At 47.7% G+C, this 18,657-nt stretch overlaps 1 protein-coding gene across 19 annotated transcripts in view; it reads right to left on the bottom strand.

The window, feature by feature from the left end:
• Positions 1 to 18,657, bottom strand: part of Atxn7l1 (ataxin 7-like 1) — a 229,441-nt gene that overhangs the window by 45,251 nt on the left and 165,533 nt on the right. For 11 of the 19 annotated variants that reach the window (NM_001374023.1, NM_001374022.1, XM_006515124.4 and 8 more), the window contains one exon: positions 5,025 to 5,247. In NM_001374023.1, coding sequence (NP_001360952.1) covers positions 5,025 to 5,247 — 223 coding nt within the window. Of the gene's footprint in view, positions 1 to 5,024; positions 5,248 to 15,678; positions 15,803 to 16,542; positions 17,263 to 18,657 lie in introns of those variants that run through there. The other 8 variants (NM_001374024.1, NM_001374026.1, XM_006515132.4 and 5 more) reach the window with 7 other exon arrangements.

Here is an 18,657-nt window from a genome sequence, read left to right as displayed (position 1 = left end):
TAAAATAAGAAACTGGATTCAATTACGACGGAGTTTAAGTGTGCTTGGGACCACTTGAGTTTGTGACTCTGCCAGAGTTCTCTGCTAGTTCTAAACTTCATCTGGCAATGGGATAAATATTCCTGCAAACTTAGATGTGCCACAAAGGTAAAAGATGCACAGGACTTCAACAACTGGGGGTGGGATGAGGTTGCTGTGAGGCCAGGAACGTGGACTAGCTCACTAACTGTATGTTGAAAAGATAATATTGTGGCTCTATCAGGTTAAAGAACATATACTGTAGAAAATTCATTTCATAGTTTTTTTTTTTCAAGGTGGCTGATACTTTAGGATGAAACACGGGGCGCACACTGCATTTCCATTGGATACCGAGCCAATCCAAACACTTCTCAACAGAAGGTCGCTGCCTTCGGGAAATCGCATGGTCCCCTTCAATGGGCCCATCTGGTTCCGTGTGACATTCAGTTCGAGAAGTGTTAGACACAGTGGCCTCTTGTTTGCACAACTGCCAACAGGCCACCATGCTGGGGGCACCACTGTAACCCCTGAGCAGGAGGAATGAGGGACGTGGAATGTTTAGGGGTACACACAGAGAGAGCATCATGGGAGAGGGCGTGGCAGGCAGAGAGCATCATGGGAGGAAGCATCGCAGGCAAAGAGGATATAAGCCACGGACTGAGAGCAGACAGCAGTGTGTTGGCTTGCTGGCCAGGAGGAAATGGATGAGAAGGGACTAAGGACAAAGTGACCAGTGAATAGGTGATAAGAATGGCTATGACTTGGACCAGGAAGACGGAGACAGGCTGAGCAGGCCCTGCTTCGGAGGCTTCTCTTCCTGTCCCATTTCCAAGGGCGCTATCTTTGGCCTTCACTCTTTTCTCAACACATCCCTTTTTGGGCGGTCCTGCCTGTTCCCACAGTGTTGACGTCCTGTCTATATGGAGGACTCTCATACTTCGGTTCCAGCCCTACCTCTCTCTTGACCCCAAGGTCTAAACATTCGGTGCCTGCCGCCTACTTCTTTGCGGATATTTCTCAGACCCTTCCCAACACACAGATTCTGATGGAACTGACCCCCTCCTGCTTGAGGAAGTGGCAGAAACGGTGAGCCAGCCAGCCGAGTCTGAAATACCACCATCATCCTAACTCCTTCCTCGTGGCTCAATGCCTTGTATACAGACCCTCACCCGTGAGTCCTCTCCCATGGATGTAACCACCTCAATGTACCACCACCTTGGGCTCAGGCTCCTACTGCACCTAACTTGGACTATTTGGAAATATCCTCACTCTTCTCAATGCTTCCAGAATGTTCCCCCAGCCTTCCTGGATACTGCTGCCTGCCAAGGAGACTTCAGAAATGAAAACTGATCTTTTCTTTCTCTAAGTCATTTTTTCTAGGGTCCTGATTTTGCTGCACTCAGTGGGATTTCATGCCTCCTTGGGTTCAGAGCCCACCTCTCCTCCTGTGCAAATGCCCCTGCCCACTCTGAGCCCTTTCCCTATGACATCCTTCCCATTTGCTTAAAAAATATTTTCATTCTGACAAAACAGACACAGCATAAGATTATGTCTTGAGCTCTGGTTTCTCTGTCCAGCTCCTTGCTCTAGATGCCTCTGACTTAGGGTTTAATTTAGGATTTTTGACTTTATGAGGTGTACTCAGTGGCAGCTATATTTTCTTTGGCTTGGGGGTGCAGGGGCTGAACCCAGGCCCTCATGCATGGGGTGCTCATGCTCTCCCATCGAGCTGCACCGTAAGCCCAGAATTCAGCTTTGAACTTGGAGCTTTCCCCAGGCTAGCCATCTGTGTACAGTGTTCTTTTACGGTCCTAAGCCATGGCTTGGGCTGCAGAAAGCAGTCAGACCCAGAGCTGACCACATATAAAGCAGGCTTCCTTTTCTCTCTAGAGACTTAGCCCAGTGGACGCTGATCTATAGGGTCTGAGGTGGTTGCTTTTCTTTTCACGTGTATGTATGCATGTGTGCATGATATGTGTTTGTGTGAGTATGTGCACATATGTGTGGGTACATCTAGGGGCTCGAGGTTCATGCTGGGTGTCTCCCTTGATTGCCTTCACCTTAGCCTTTGAGATGGACTTCTCGGTGAATCAGGGGCTCACTGATTCGGCTAGACTGGTTGGCCAGTGGGTTTTAGGAATCTGCTAATACATCCCTTCCTCCATGACTGGACACACACTGCTGGATTCAACTTTTATGTGAGTTCTGGAAACAGGACCTTTCACCAAAGGAGTCATTTCCCCTGTCCTGGCCCCATTTCTTTTTCTTTTTCTTTTTCTTTTTCTCTTTCTTTTTCTCTTTCTTTTTTGGTTTTAATGTGGACAGTGAGAATCTGAACTCAGGTCTCCGTGGGCATTTATTGAATTAGAGGCAAGAAAGGCAAGTTCAACGAGCTGCGGTGGGCCTTTGCTGGGTGACTCTGAGCCAGTTACTTAGCATGTCGGATCTCATTTTTAAGCCTGAATGGCTTGTGATTCTCAATCACAGGCCTCCCAAGATGCCAACGTCCTCATTGCCTACTACATGAAGAGTGAGCCTTACCACCAACGTGGGGACCCTCTGTAAGTTGGCCCCAAACTCCCTATTTCAATCCTGATGACCCATTAATAACTATGTTAGCTTCCCCTGCTCTCTTCCTCTGGTATTAGAGCATACCTCTATCTTTACTCAGTATTTAATGAAACCTACACTAACCATTACATGCCCTCTATAATAATCACCAAGCATCATGCACAGGGCTCACTAATGTTATAGAGAGTGCTTTGTGCAAGTTTTTTTTTTTTAAATGCCTGCAGTCCACACAATGGACTGACAGTCTTCATCCCCTGGTGTATGACCTGTGCAACTGTAAGGTCTAACCTTGGAAATCCAAAGTTAAACATGATAAGATAGGATAAGGCACAGGCAGATGTCTTTTAAAAAAGGCCCACCGGATGAGGATATAGTTCAGTTATCATGGGGCAATACGATTTTCAGTTTGCTATGTATGTAGAAAGTTCTGAAGGTCAACATGCATTTTTAAAATTTGTTTGTAAATTTTATTTTACATGGGTGGGTGCTTGGCCTGCATGCACATCTGTGTACCACGTGTGTGCCTGGCACCCTCAGGAGCCACAAGAGAACATCAAAGTCCTGGAATTGCAGATAGTTGTTGGCTGCTATGTGGGTGTTGGGAATTGAACCCGGGTCCTCTGGGAAAGAAGCTAGTGTTTTTAACTGCTGAGCCAACCTCTCTAGTTCCCAACATGCATTTAATATACCTACTTAGGGGGTTGGGAGGTGGTCCAGTGAGTAAACTGTCTGCGGTGAGCTCACTCTAATTTAATAGGTAATGGGGCACTTGAGGTGACTGCGATTTAGAATTCAGGCTTAAAATGGGACAAGGGGTGCTAAGTGACTGTCTCAAGGACACACAGAAAGTCTGTGGCAAAGCCTGGCTTTGAATTCGATTTTCTTGCCTCAAGTTCAGAGCTGGCTCCTTTCCATACTGTTCCCCGGAGCGTTCATAACCCTTGGTCCACCTGCCCACCTGCTGGTGAGTGCATCTACTTTATTGCCATCACTGTGGTTGTCATCTTCTGTCGACATGAAAACCAGTTTCTTCTGCTTTTCAATGAGAACTAAAGACCAGAGAGGCTCTCAATGAACTCTTCAGGCCTTCAGTGGGTGCTAGACCGGCGCTGCTGTGGCATCCCTCCTCGCGGACTAAAGAAGCTGGTGGACTTGCAGCCTGTCCCGTGTGCAGGACGGCCACGTGCAGTTTGCAGACCGCACAGCTCGTGCCACGTGAGCTAGTGCAACAACTGTGGTACACTCACACTGTCAGTTCGGCTCCTCCTAGTAACACATCTGGCCAGTTGCTTCAACAGCACTTTACACTGCCCAAGGTCTCCCAGCAAAGAGACCCGTTCACAGGGATTACCTCCTCAGCAGTCAAGCCCTTGGTTCTCTGTAGGCATTGAGAGGAGGGCCTGGGGGTTCCACACTGCTACAAGCTGACCAGAGGTCACCAACTGTATTCCTCCGACCAGGGCTCTCCTAGGCAACTGTACCATCACACAGGATAGATCTACGCTCCAGCGGCCCACAGAGAACGCAGCTAGTGTGTGAAGCAGAGCTGTTTGCAGCCAAGTCCCTGTTCCAACCTCTCCCACTATCACCTGAGGCTCTTTCATTGATCTGGCATAATTAGCTCTCTCTCTTTATAAGTCATCCTAATTTCCAGCGCACAGTGCCTGCCCCATTGATGGGTGATTGTATTCCACAGCCTTCCTGGGTAGGACGTTAAGTGCAATTAACTACCATTAATTAATGAACGCCATTTCTCTTTAAACATATAAATTAGACACACTCTGCAGTTGTCCCTTCTCTGTCTTCAGGAGGCCTGGAAGATGAAGCTGTGACAAACTAGTCCCAAGTCCCTCCTATTCTCAGCATGGTTTCTTATTTTTCCCGGCCCATAGGGGACCTTCTTGTGTCTTTTTGGTGAGGACTCCCCATCAGAGGGGTGACTTTCCCTTTCTCTCTGCCCTACAGTTAGTTATAAGATACCCAATGTCCCGGGGGGGCGGGGAGGGGAGATGGGGAACAGAAGCCCTGTGAGGGAGGGAGACTGATTCCAGGGCTGGGACAGCATCATGGCTTCCTCCTGTCTCTTCTCCCTCTGTGGACTGGCAGTCTGTGCCTTGATTGCTTACACCCATGTTTCTCTTCACTGGGGCAGAAAATTGAGAGGCAAGCACATAACCAAGGAGCCCTTCCCTGTTACCTTTTCCTTAGGCACATACAGCTCGGTTCTCAAATGTACACCCATTCTTTGTCAAGACATTGAAGCGCTTTTAAGGCCCCGTGCTCCCTCTAGTTCCTAGAGACTAGTAGCTGGCTTCCTCGTGCCATCATTCTGGGCTCCTGCCTCAGTACCCCCAGATCTCTGAACATGACACCCAGAGTCAAAGCTGGAGTGGGGAGGGCAGAGAGCATCTCGGCTGCCCAGCCCCTGGACTCACCATGGTTTATCCCTTGGTCCCTTTGCAGAGAAGACTGTGTGCTGTGTGCTGCTGGAGGTAAGGAGATTGTCTTTGGGCGTTTTAAATGGCTTTGAGGTGCTGCTGACAGCGCTATGGCCGCTGAGACAGGCTTTCGTCTTTGCCTGTGCTAGCGATGTCCGGGAATTGGAGGCTGGAGACGCTGGAGAGGGAGAAGGCCTGCACATTGAACTGTGTCTTCTCTCTACAGGGGAGAAAGAACAGAATTCAGCCCAGCATCCGTGGCCAGTGGGTCCCACGCTCACACACACTCTTGAATAGCACAGGTACAAAGCAGGACTCTGCTGGCAGGGTCGGCACCTCCACAGCCTCTGACGTTTGCTCTGATGTTGGCCGTCAGTGCCAACTTACAGTGACTGCAGTGGGAACTTCTGTATCAAATGGCATGCTAAGCTAACCCCAGGATTCTCGAGGGAGGCATTTCTATCCTTCTGTAAAACCACTTTCCACGGGAGTAGCAGGTGTCACCTGACACAGTGGATCAACCACAAAACCAACGAAATCCCCAGATGGCAACTCGGGTCTCCTGGGGGCAGTGGGCAGGGCAGAACTCCTAGCATGAATTCTCCAGCACAGGAGCAACATGGAAGACGGTGGTGAACGTGGTGGGAGGATCTTTGAGAGCCTTGGCATGGAACAGTCTGCTGAGGTATCCCAAGTGTGACCTCTTTAATCTCACAGAAGTCCAAAAACACAATGTATATCAGGATGCAACTGCCTGAAGCAGAACCAGAGATGGGATGCATGGATTAGGGAGGGGCAGGCACAGCTTCCTGTGCGTCTCTATATAGGAAGCACTAGAGGTCTGAGCCTAGACACCTCATTCATTCACACCCTGCCAGCTCTCATCTTCTTGGGCCAACAGAAAGAAAGCAGACGCAACCAGGGCAGTAGATACAAGAAGCTAGATTCTGATACACACCCTGATGGTGGTCATTAACAGTTTGAGAGTAACTAACTGGTTTGATAAAAGTTACGGATTCTGGAAGCCTGAAAGCTACACACTTTTGTCGAGACATTACAGCGCTTTTAAGGCCCCATGCTCCCTCCAGTTCCTAGAGAACTAGCTTGATCAAACTCTTACAGGATGCTCCTGAAATCCTAAATCCCCTTTGGTTCTCCGGTGCCTACAAATAATTAGCTGATTACTATTGCTGACGAAATGAACGACGTGGTGGTAAAAGTACCGATGGGAAGAATTAGAGATCGCACATCTATTAGTCAGCAGTGACAGTGACATTAAGGTACGGGAATGGAGAGATGGTGGATCACATTCTCCCTCCAGCCAAGAGCTGTCACGGGTTTTCTTTTGGGTGAAATACTTCTGGCTGCTGTAATAAGAAGCTGACGGGACAGAAAAAGGAAAAAAAAAAGCCAGAGTGTCCTTAGAAGGCAGGTTGGGCTTTCTCTGCCAACCCTCATCCCAATGGGCCGTCAGCATCTCTCAGAGTTGATCCTTTGGGTGCTGCAGTATTTGAGGATCATCTGATTATCAGGCGTTTTATCTGACCAGCGTTTACATTCTATCTCTGCAGAATGATTCTGTGGGGCAATTGTTCTCTGCAGGCTCAGAGTGAAGCCTGCACGCACGCCTTATACCCAGAAGCTATCACTAAAGGTTTTGAAAGCCAAGATCTGTTCTGATGCTGTAGAGAGAGCTCAGGTCTAGGAGGTAACACACCGTGGGTCCTAACACCCTTTTGGTAGGTTTAAGTGAGTTCTCTCAGTGCTGAGCTTTCTCTTGGCTTCCATGTCTTCATCTATAAACTAAGTGGGTCCCCAGATGGATTCTCAGGCCTCCTTCCACATTGACTATGAATACAATGCATCCTAATATCTGCTTCTCATATCTCACAGTCCCTAGATGTTACAGGAATAATTACAGGTGGAGTATTGAAATATCTCATGTGAGTAGGCGCTTCCTTGGAAGAGCTCACTGTTTGTAAAATTGTATGGCCTTTAAAACTCCTTGATGTGGGTGGTCAGGCATGTCTACCCTCCCCACAGATGACTGGCTATTGGAAACTCAGAGAGACCAGGTGATTGCCAAGGTCAGGACTAATGACTACTTGAGGAATAGGGCTTTGGGCATGGGTCCAATTGCCTCTCAGGAAGGAAATGGGGTGTACTGTGAGCAAGACTGGAGAACACAGAGTCACAAAAAGTTAGGAGTGGATAATATATTGTGGCCATGATGGAATCAGAACCCAGACCTCTTCCTTTAAGCCCCCTCCCTTAGAACTTTATGCCCTTTAGAAATATCTTTTTAAGCAATCTATCTTCTCCCCCCCCTCTCTCCCTCCCTCCCTCCCTCTCTCTCCTCCCTCTCTCCCTCTCTCTCTCTCTCTCCTCCCTCTCCCTCTCTCTCCTCTCTCTCTCTCCCTCTCTCTCCTTTCTTTCTGCCTGCCTGTCTTTCTGTCTGTCTTTTTCTTTTCTTTTTTCTTTTTTTCTTTCTGACACAGGGTTTTGACTCTAAAGTAAGATTTCTATTTCTTCCACAGCTCTTCCATGATCTTCTCCGGCCTTCACTCACTGACTTGCTCAAAGCTGATGAGGAGTGGCGTATACAGAAACATCACTCCTTAGCCTTTGATTACTGAGTAACAAAATCCTTATTTTTTCTAAATTAATGGTTGAAAACTATAGAGGTAGCAGGGAGGGAATGAATGAGAATGAAACATAAAGGCACGCATACATGAAAATGCTGAATGATTGTATTTTGTATAACCTAAAAAATTTAATAAAAAAAAGAAGTAATGACAAGAAATCGGCATTAAGATACAAGAATGGAGGCAGGCTTGTGATTCTGAAATCACCTTCATAGAGAAGTTGTGGTCACGGTCTTGGCCCACAAATTATATTGTTAAACTGGTATAAACATCAAATCAGTGATTTTTCTTGGATTTATGTTTTGTTTTTTTCTTTGTAAGCATCTCCCTTCCCGGCTTGTTGAGGCAGGGTCTCTTGAGTCTCAGGCTGGCCTTGAGTTTACTGCATAGCTATGGTAACCCTGAACTTCTGATCTTCCAACCTCAACCTCCCAAGTGCTGAAATCACAGGCCTGAGGCACAAACACCAAATTTATGTGGTCCTGAGGATTAAACCCAGGGGTTTGTACCTGCCAGGCAAGAACTTTACCTACTAGGTTGCATCTCCGGCCCTATAAGTCCTTCTTAAATGTCCAATTGAAAGAACAAGTTGCATAGAAGAGATCTGAAGACCAAGTGATTGGTTAGATGAGTAATTTTATATTGAAGTTGGCAAAAGAAAAAAAAAATCACTCTTTTACGGTAGCCCCTGGAGGGGTCAGCATCTTAGCCTCTTGAGCTGCAGGAGCAAGTGCGCCCCCTATTGGGGCAGGTGAGAAAAGCTACATAAGCACTTAAGATGGCAGGACTGGAGTTCAACATCAAGGCTTCTCCCGCATCGCATCAGTGACCTGCAAGTGCACTTTTGAAAATGTGTCCAGCTGCTGTCCGAGGCAGGGCAGGATGAGCGCACTTAATAGGAAGACCCTCACTGGCATCAGTCTGTGGGTCCCTAGCATATGAAGACCTGCCTAGAGAAGCCTTACATACTTGTGTCTTTGGATGAAGGGTGGGGATGGTGATCAAAGACAGCAGGGTGTTTGTTCCTTAGAAAAAGCCACAGTTATACAGGTAGCCTTCTGTGGGCAAAGCTTCCAACATATTTTGGCCAAGTGCCTGACTCAGGTAGACCCCTGTCCTGATCCTAGTTCTCCTTGCCCTGCTCAGAAAGACATGGCAGGACATTCTATTTCTTATTCACTATGGAAATATTTTATAGACTTAAGCAATGTTAGAGAGAGAAGGATGCTTTCCCCCTAAATTTCTCAGGCTTTGTGAATGTACACAGCTGTATTAATGAAACTGTAATCAACTGATATTTCGGACTATTCTTCAACTAGCCTTGTTTTATGTGTGTGTGCATATCTAATTCCCACATGCTGCCATGCTCAGTCATTAACACACTGCAGAATACTTAGCTACTCTCTTCCTGTCTGGCATTCTAAAAACTAGCACTTAAAGTGATTTAGGACCCTTTTCTTGAGGTGATACAACATTCCCCATCTGAAAGCCTGCCTCAGTTTACATCTCCTGTCACATACTTATTTCCAAACCATAAGCTAAAATGCTCTATGTGCTTATCTACTATTTGCCTGCTCAAGAGAAATCAGAATTTCACTCTGAGGCCACCCACACAGATTTAAATATCCGACACATTTATAATGACCTTCGCAGACAATCTGGGGCTGGCCGCCCCACCACTTCTCTCCTTTGGCCACTTATTAACTTCCTTTATATACTATGCTTATTATCACTTATATATTAAGAAGTATCTGCGTGCCCAGTACTCTACTCCATAGATTTACTTTATATAGCACTTAGGTATACAACTCCTTAAGTGACCTATCAGTATTCCCATTCTATAGCTGAGGAATCTGAGGCCCAGAAAGACAGTGAGTTGCCCAAGGTATGGCGGTTTGAGTAAGAATGTCTCCCATTAATTCCTGTATTTGAATGCTTGGTCCTAAGTGGTAGAACTGTTTGGGAAGGATTAGAAAGATCCTTGTTGGAGAAGGTATGTCACTACATGTCACTACAGGAAGGATTGGAGGTTTAAAAAAATCTCAAGCCATTCTCAATCTCTCTCTCTCTCTCTCTCTCTCTCTCTCTCTCTCTCTCTCTCTCTCTCTCTCTCTCTCTCGTGTGTGCGCACACGCACACTGAACCTGTCGGCCCAAATTAAACATTTTCTTTCTAAGTTGCCTGGTCTTACCACAACAATAGAAAAGTAATTAGACATGAAGTCGCAAAGCCAGGCAATGCACATTGATCTGGGGATGTCTTTAGGACCTGAGCCTCTTATTTTTTCAAAAGGATTAAGTTAGTTCTTACTTAAAAACATGGGTAAGTCGGTGTGGTAATACAAACATTTAATCCTAGTGCTATAGAGGCAGAGGAGGTAGCAGATCTCTGTGAACTGAAGGTCAGCCTGGTCTACATATAGAGTTCCAGGGCAACCAGCATTACATAGTGAGACCCCAGTCTTTAAAGGGGGAAGAGAGTATAGAGATGGCTCAGCAGTTAAGAGCACTTATTGTTTTCACAGAAGACCCAGGTTCAAGTTTCAGCACCCACATGGTGGTTTGTACCATCTGTAACTTCAGTGCCCGGGAATCTGATGCCCTATTTTGACCTCTGAAGGCACCAAGCATGCACATGATGCGTGTTCAAACATGCAGGCAAAACACATAAAACAAAATGAATTCATTAACAACTTAAAACAAAACAATAACAAAAAACCCAGGGGTGCTAGAGATATAACTCAGAGACAGTGTTTGCTTGGCACGATGTGGGACGAAAAGGGCCTCGAAGGTGCCCCTGTATAAGAAGCACCCGTGCTCCCTGGGTCTTCTGCTGTCTTCACCATTCCGATTACTAACCCCGCCCTGGTACCTCACCTCCACTGCCCCTTCCCACACCAGCACATCAGCATTTAACTCCTCTTTGCTTTTCTAAATCCCTTTCATCTGCAAGTCTAGTTCTCTGTGTTCTCCCAGGACGCCATCTTTCCAAGTGGCCTTTCCTCCTGCTGATGACTACGCTACACTTAGTGTTCCTTTGAGCCCATGTCTTAATTTGGATCTCTTCAACTTTGACCTTGGAAAGTGCTGCAGACAAAGAAGCCTGGAAGAGGTGACTGTGGAGTGGGGACGCCTCTCCCTCACTCCAAACATTTCATCTGGGGAGCCAAATACTCTGGGGGTGGGGGGAAAAACATCAGCTTGAAACTTCTGTCTTAGAGCTGAAGGTCCCAGGACCAAAGAAAGGAAAGCCTAAATGAGCCCTTCTACTTTTTCCCCATTTTATTCCTCAGGAAGTCTAGGTCATGCCCTCAGCAGCTGCTCTTTTCCAGCTTACCATCACCATCATCAAAACCATCTCAACCACCACCATCTCCACCACCACCACCACCACCACCACCACCACCACCACCACCACCACCTATATTCCTTGAATATCCAGGTAGTACTCTAGGGAGCAATCCTACAGACCAGCAGGCAGAGAACTCGCAGCCACCGTCAGAGAAATGAGAGCCCTACTGATTTTCTAGTTCTTTCTACTTCAGTCAAACTCAGAATCCTCCCTCCCACGCTATTACTGTGCAGGGGATATTTTATGCTCACAGCGTCAATGTCCTCCATTTATTCCTCCACAACACTGTCTCAGGAATGGCTGAGTTAGCTGCAGGCATCTAGTGCTATTCCTGACACTGCTTTCAGGAAGAAGTTGGGAATTTTCCAATATTGTTTTTAAGGAACCATCCTCGTCCTAATAGGCCTGGGACACCACAGACACCCGTGTGGCCTTCCAAGGCTATGTGAGCAAATGGGGGCAGAAGCCAGAATCAGCTTCACTCGTCAGACAGCACAGTCTCTTTCAGCTGCAGCCACCGTGAGGGCAGCACCAAGAGGGCCATCACCTACAACCCATCTCACCACTGGAGTCTACCTGCTTTGGCCACTGAGGTGAGAATGTTTCTCATAAAGGACACTCGGTTCCAAAGGGAACTCCATCCAAAAAGGAACTGGATGGGTTGGTGAGATGGCTCAGTGGGTCAGGATGCCCTCTAACCTGAATTTGATCTCTAGGATCTACACAGTGTAGAGAGAGGACCGATTCCTCCTGCAGGTTGTCCTCTGATCTCCATATGAGTGTTGCGACATGCATACAGCCACATGCATGTACATAGATTTTTTTTTTTAAAGAGGAAACTGGAATCTAGGGGAAGACAGACAGAACAGGGACCCTAAGAAGCCATGCTAACCAAAGCAGTTATGAGGCAGGCATTCCCTGGGCTAGCAGTGGAACCAGAGGAAGCCTGAATTTGGGAACCATGTCCATCTCCACATCTGATGTTACCTGGCCCTGTGACCTTTAGCAACCCACTGCATCTCTGAGTCTCAGCTGCCTCATCTGTAGAATTGAAAGATTAAAAAAAGGACTCCTAAATTCTAAGAGGTAAATTATATGAGGTAAGTCAAGTGTATGGTAGAGTTCTGAGCACACAGAAATGTACTATTATTTATGGTAAGGGACCACAGCTAGAGTCCGGCTGGAGTCCTTGTAATCAGTGTGAAGCATTAACTATGGCGCCATCGTAACTGGAGGGAGAATACTGCATCTACCTACCTTAGTGAAGAGAGAAGGAAGGCACAGAGGACTCAAGAAGTGGAAAATGGACAGTAGCAGCAAGCAGAGCCTTGACAAAAAACAGGTTATGTGCCAGGGATGGTCATGAGAGTCCCTGGTATTCCCAGTCCTTAGTCTGGTGTGGTGGCAATGCCTTCAAGGCGGGTCTGAGTTCCAGGCCAGCCTGGTCTACAGAGTGAATTCCAGGATAGCCAGGGAAACTCTTTCTCAGTACCTGCTCCCCCACCCCCAACCCCCTCCAAATATTAGGATCAGAATGGCTTGGGAGGAGTTTGCTCCTTAAAGAGATAGGACTTTACCTCACCTTTTCACCACTCCTACACACTGCCAGCGACCACAGGCTACCTCAGCCACTAAGTTATTTGACATAGACTCATCCAGAGTGAGTGGGCTACACCGCTCAGTTCAGTTCAGTTCAGTTCTGTTCTGTCAGGTCACTCCCCAGCATCCTTAGGTTTCTGGCGTTTTCTCAGCCATCTGGTCATTCCACACCATCCATTCTGTTGAGAGCAAAATCTCCACTTCTTCAGCATCTACCCCCTCTATGTGTCAGGCAGTGTGCCAGCTACTGCCCACTCTGTGGCTCTCAAACCGTCACATACCTGCTAGCCTCCTAGCAAGAGACCTTACAGAAGTTTAAGCACAGTTGTCACCAAAGACTAGGGCTGTGCTGGGCCTCAGTAGCTGGAAGGAGAGTCCAGGCTTGTCTGTCCAGTTCCAAAGCTGGTGTCCCTTTCCCCATGCTGTTTGCCTGAGATAGCCCCCTTCCCTCTACACTTTAGAAAGACAACTTCTCCAGCAGGTCTGGAGAATGCATTTCCTCCTCTCAGAGCCGCCCCAGGGTTCCTGTGTGTAGTCTGATAGCAAAGGCTGCTCCTTATCTTTGCCCTTAGATGCATTCTCCCTCCCACCTGCTCTTCAGTTCGGCTTTCATACCGAGGCACAGGTTTCTGGCACGGGCCACTGCTGGGTAGGATCTGGGGAGTCCCAGGGATTTTTCGGGGCCTCAGATAATTTCCTCAGCCCTCAGGGATGCTCTCAGCAGACCCTCAGCTTGGCTACAGGGGAAACTCAGGAGAAACGAGCATGCACATGCTTGCTGGGAGCACTTTTGAGGGATTACGGTTTTTTTCCTGGAGTGTACCCCAGTGATAATAACAGGAAGTAAAAAAAAAAGACATTTACAACCTTTGATCTGTTAGCTTAAAAAAGTGACCTCAAGGAAATATCCTCAAAGTAGAGGGTAGACAGTTCAACAACATTCTCGGTAGTGTTGTTTGCAGTGATGATACTAACAATAATGGTAATAATAATAACAACAACAATAATAACACAAAGAAGACAATTGAAAATGGCCAGTAAGAGGCCTAGCTCAATCTGAGAAAATGTGTAAGTGAAATAAAACAGCTGATCTATGAGAAATGGCATGCATCACGAATATTTCGTAAGTAGTAATCAGTATATGGAGGAGAGGGCAGAAGGAATGACACAGGGTGGACTGGGTCGTACGCTCTGTTTTTGTTCAAGTCATACAATGTGAAAAAGGATAAAAAAAAGAAAAAGAAAAAAAAATCAAACCAGCCCAGGTGCTGCAAGCCCCTCAACAGAAAGGGCAGGGCTGAGAAAACAGATACAGATGTGGAAGTAGGGAGGGGAGAACAATGAGTGGCATCGGACTTCATTCTCTTACTCTTCCTTGAAAGCATCCCGAGCCGACTCCCCTGTGTGCCCAGGATGTTAGCACTGTACCACAATGAAACCATAGACAATGCCATGTACTGAGTCTAAATAACCAGAGAGTTTCTGAAAGGTGGGAGACAGACCTTTCCAGACCCCAGGGCGGCCATCACGTCTCCTCTTGGAGACTAGAGAACAGGCCTGTGCTTCTGAGAGCACCTGCCTCTCCTGAGTTGCTGACCTGCCTCTATGTGCAGCCAGACCTGCTGTCCTCCTAAAGGAGCTAACCCTGTCTTGTCAGGTGTGGCGCCACACCCCTGTAATTCCTGCACTTGGGAAACTGAGGCAGGAGGATTGCGAGTTGGAGACCAGACTAGGTTACATAGTAAGTCTATCTCAAAACAACAACATTCAAATAAACAGAAGAAGGCTTTTCATTGCCTTAGCTGTTCCTGTGTCTCAACCAGGCAGTGGTAGGTTGCCACAGGCCCCACTTGTTCTGTATTAGCCTCCATAGGCATCTTCCTGTTCTACTGGATACACACTGCAAGTTGGTCAAGAGTCGCCATGGCTCTGGTAGCTTCCTGGTTTTGGATAAACCACTGAGCTCACCGTAAATAGGCATAGTTGAACTCATCCTTAACCAAGGCACACAGAAGGGACAGGTGAAGCCAGATGCTGGCAAGTGGGAGACACAATCCTGGACATCTTTGAGGTCTATGACTGACTGGCATTCCTAATATTGAGAATACCTGAATGCTGAATTCAGTGTGTCTGGCTGTCTCAGCTGCTTTACCCAGGATCTTAGGCTATGCACACCAAGGCTCCTGTCTGCTGTGGGCAATGATCTGCCCATAACTCAGAGAGGCAGATCCCAAAGGTAGGAGGCAGAAAAGTGCCCAGGCCTCTGTGTGGAGTTAAGCCTGGAGTGTCTTCATTCTTGTTAAAGAAAGGCTAGGGCCTCCAGACTGCACTCACTTCTAGAAAATGCTCTGAACAGGAAATGTTCGTGCTCTACCAGCTCAGAGAGCAGAAACACAGACCAAACACTCTGGTCTCTGGAATCAGAAAGAACTGGGCTCAAACCCCAGCTCTGTCACTCATTAGCCCCGTGACTTGGGCTAATAATTTAACCTCGTGAACCCCAGTTCCGTACACATATGAGGGAGACATCACTCACAACAGAGAAGGTAACTCAGCAGGAAGTTTCTGGAGCACAGAGCCCCTCCCTCAGTGTATACTCACTCACGTGTTGTAACTGCTGGTTTCACTGTCCTTTACACAGGCACACCTTGAAGGCAGGAGTCTTGTTCATCTCTGGCATTTAGCACAGGTCCTGCCCCAGTGAACCCTCATTACATGCATTGCTAAATAATGTTGGAAGGATTATTAAAATTTCTTAATAGAAATTCCTTGATATATGAAAAGGTAGATTTAAAAAAAAAAGTCACAGTAGTAGCTTTCCTAAGTGGATGGTTCACAGCCTTCTCCCTACCCTTGACTTGAAAATTTTCCATTCCCATGAATCCTGGGAGCACGCTCACTGTTTGAGGACACAGGTTGAAAAAGACAGGCGACCTCTGCTTTATTTCCGTGTCAACCTCCAACTGGGACAGCACAGGGCCCTGGTCTCTCCTCCAAGAGAAGGTACAAAGTCTCTACTCAGTGCTGAGTTCCTAGTGTCACTCAGAGCCACTCACCCAACAGGTTGTCATGGTCCCCCAGCAGCCGCTAACGGAACCACGTCTGTCCTCCTTGGAGTGGCAGTTGGCGCTGGCAAACAGGAAGTTGTCTTGAAGCTGGGTGTGGTTCTGGCTGTCAACATATGCGTACAGAGACGCACGTTTTTCCTTCCCCTCTCTGTTCCTTCCTCTCTCCCCTTTCTCTCAGAGAGAAAAGCCTGAGTTGTTTTGTTGAAAACTACACTTCTGTTACTTTATTTAGGACCAGCCATCACTACCATACAAACACACACCTGGGGCAGAAAGAAGCTTAGAAGACAGCAGCGGCCCATCTCCCCTTCATCAGTCACTGCCCCTGTGGCCTATCTGTGAGAAACCAGGTGCCTGCAAGTCCACCAACTATCTCCCTTGCCCTGCTCCGTGGGCATGCAAGAAACAGAATTCTGGTTTGAAAGCGAGCCACCACTACCAATCTAAATGACAGGGAGACAGAGGAGGAACGGCCACATTGGTTCCTATGAGGCTCACAGGGTGTCCACATTGGACCGAGCGCCATAGGTGAGTAGGAACCCAGCCATGAGTTTCAAGTCGTGTGCACCATTCGAAAAGACCCAAACCATTTCTTAACAGAGACGAGCATATGGAAACAACAGAGAAAAGCAATCTTCCAGTGAATAAAGGCATGGAGGGCCGATGGAGCTGCACATGAATGCTGCAGATGGGGGAGGGGGGGTGGCAAAAAGTAGGGGGTGTGATAGCTGCTTCCCAGTGTTCTCAAAGGTGTGTGATAAAAATTTCCACTCCTCTCCTCCCCAGACCCGAGGCTTGAGCCTCCAGAAGGGCTGTCCAAAATAGATCAGTCCCTAGCCTCCTACTCCTGACCTCTTTCTGAGGCAGCTGCTGTCCCCATCGACTGCAGCAGCCCTGTCTCTGCTCCATCTTCTGCCCACAGACCAGGAGCTCAGGTCTGCACAGAAGCTCATCTTTCCGAGTGCACGCATCACAGGCTGCCAGCATGCTTCGCCTGCCAGACTTTCTTCTGTGACCTGCATCCAGCCCCACGCCATCCTGGGTGGCAGGCCACCATACCCTGCATTCACACTTACACTTCCTGGAGAGGCAGCCTGGCCGTTTGGATAAGGAGGCTGAGCCAACGACATGCTGGGCAACGGCCCTCTTCTAGTAGACATTTCCTGGCTGTGGGCCCCGGCCAGTGAGAATGCTTCACTTCCCCTTTAAGAGAGCACGCCCAGATGAGATTGAGGAAAGGCAGCAAGACAAGGCCAGAGCAGTCAGGGGTGCGTCCTGAATTTGGCAAATGAATGAGGGTTTCCCTGAATCTCACACAGGAGGTGTGAGAAGCTGCTTCCCAGAGGCTCAGGAGAGCTCTCTAAGTTTAGATGGCAGGGGGTTTCTTCCGCAGTCCCTAGGAGAGCAGCCACACTTGAGCCAGCTCTCAGAGCTGCTGTCCAACCTGCCTGGGTACTGGGTGGCCTGCGGATGCCTCCGGACTTTCTGCTCTCCTTCCCCACAGGGAATACCCATCCTGAAGGACAGTGCCTATTGGGCCATATGCTTTGATGACACTAGAGGCCATTATGATAATTGGAAAACCCCCAAAGGACAATTTTCACTATTAATTTCAGCAGAGTTCTCATTCATTCTGGACTTTTTCATTGTTTTGTCGTTGTTCTCCCCTCCCCCCCCCCCCACCTCGAGCTAATTTCTCATGGTAACCCAGGCTGGCTTTGAAATTTCTGTATAGCTGAGGGTGACCTTGAATGCCTGATCTTCCCGCTTCCAATCCCAGATGGTCAGATAGAGATGGGGCCAGCATTCGTGGCTCTCATTCTGGATACTTAGAAAATTCCCTGACTATGGCAAAGGACAGAGAGTGTATGGGAGAGGGGTCAGCCCTTACAGGGACAATGCTACACAAGGTGGATGGGTCACATGACTTAATATTGATGAAATGCCCTGAACAGGCAAATCTCAAGAGACAGAGTACAGATTAGTGGTCAGTAAGTGGCAGCTGTGTAAAGATGAGGGTGGGTAGTGGGCATAGGGTGGAGAGGTGGGAAGGGACCCATGCCACTCAACTGTAGTTTGCTATGGTGTTTTGGGTTAAGCTTGGATCTAATGTGAAGCGTTACTGCTGAGCTCTAACCGACCTCTCAACATGATCACAAGGTCACAGCATCAAGATTCTTTCACGTGAGTCTTACTATAATTAACAGAAACACAAAACTAAGTCAAAGGAAAACCAAAAATAAAATAAAATAAGCTGGGTACGGTGGCCCATGCCTTTAATCTCAGCACTCAGGAGGCAGAGGCAGGTGGGTCTCTTATGAGTTGTAGGCCAGCCTTGTCTATGTAGCAAGTTCCAGGGCAGCCGAGATTACATATTGAGACAGTCTCAAACAAAACAAAACAAAACTGGAACTGGGGGCCCAGCTCAGTAGTAGAACACCTACCTAGGCTCTGGGTGATCCCCAATATAGGACAAACAAACAGATAATAGACCAATGTATTTGATGAATGAAAAATGGAGACATGAGGAGACATGACAGCCCCTGGGTATAACTGAGAAGGGTTTTATTGTCATTATGAGAGAAAGAACAGCCAGAGGCCATCTGGAAGAGTCCAGACTGTCAAGGCTGGATGGGGCCAGGGCAGTGAGGTGCAAGAGAAGAGAAGAGAAGAGAAGAGAAGAGAAGAGAAGAGAAGAGAAGAGAAGAGAAGAGAAGAGAAGAGAAGAGAAGAGAAGAGAAGAGAAGAGAAGAGAAGAGAAGAGAAGAGAGAGGGCAGTGAACCAATAGGAACTACAGACCAGAAGGCCAAGAAAGGGGTCAAGAGTGGAACCAAAGACCAAGAGTGTGTGGCCCACGTGGGCTGGAGAGGTTTAGGGGAGAGACAGGGTGAAGAGCCCAGGTACTGAGTGAGCCTCTCCTGGGTTTCTTTGGGACCTGACATTTGAGACCTCTTTTCTTTCTATCA

Source organism: Mus musculus, chromosome 12 (genome assembly GCF_000001635.26).
Source record: "Mus musculus strain C57BL/6J chromosome 12, GRCm38.p6 C57BL/6J".
In the NCBI taxonomy this organism is placed as follows: domain Eukaryota; kingdom Metazoa; phylum Chordata; class Mammalia; order Rodentia; family Muridae; genus Mus; species Mus musculus.
This window is presented reverse-complemented; position numbering and strand designations above follow the sequence as displayed.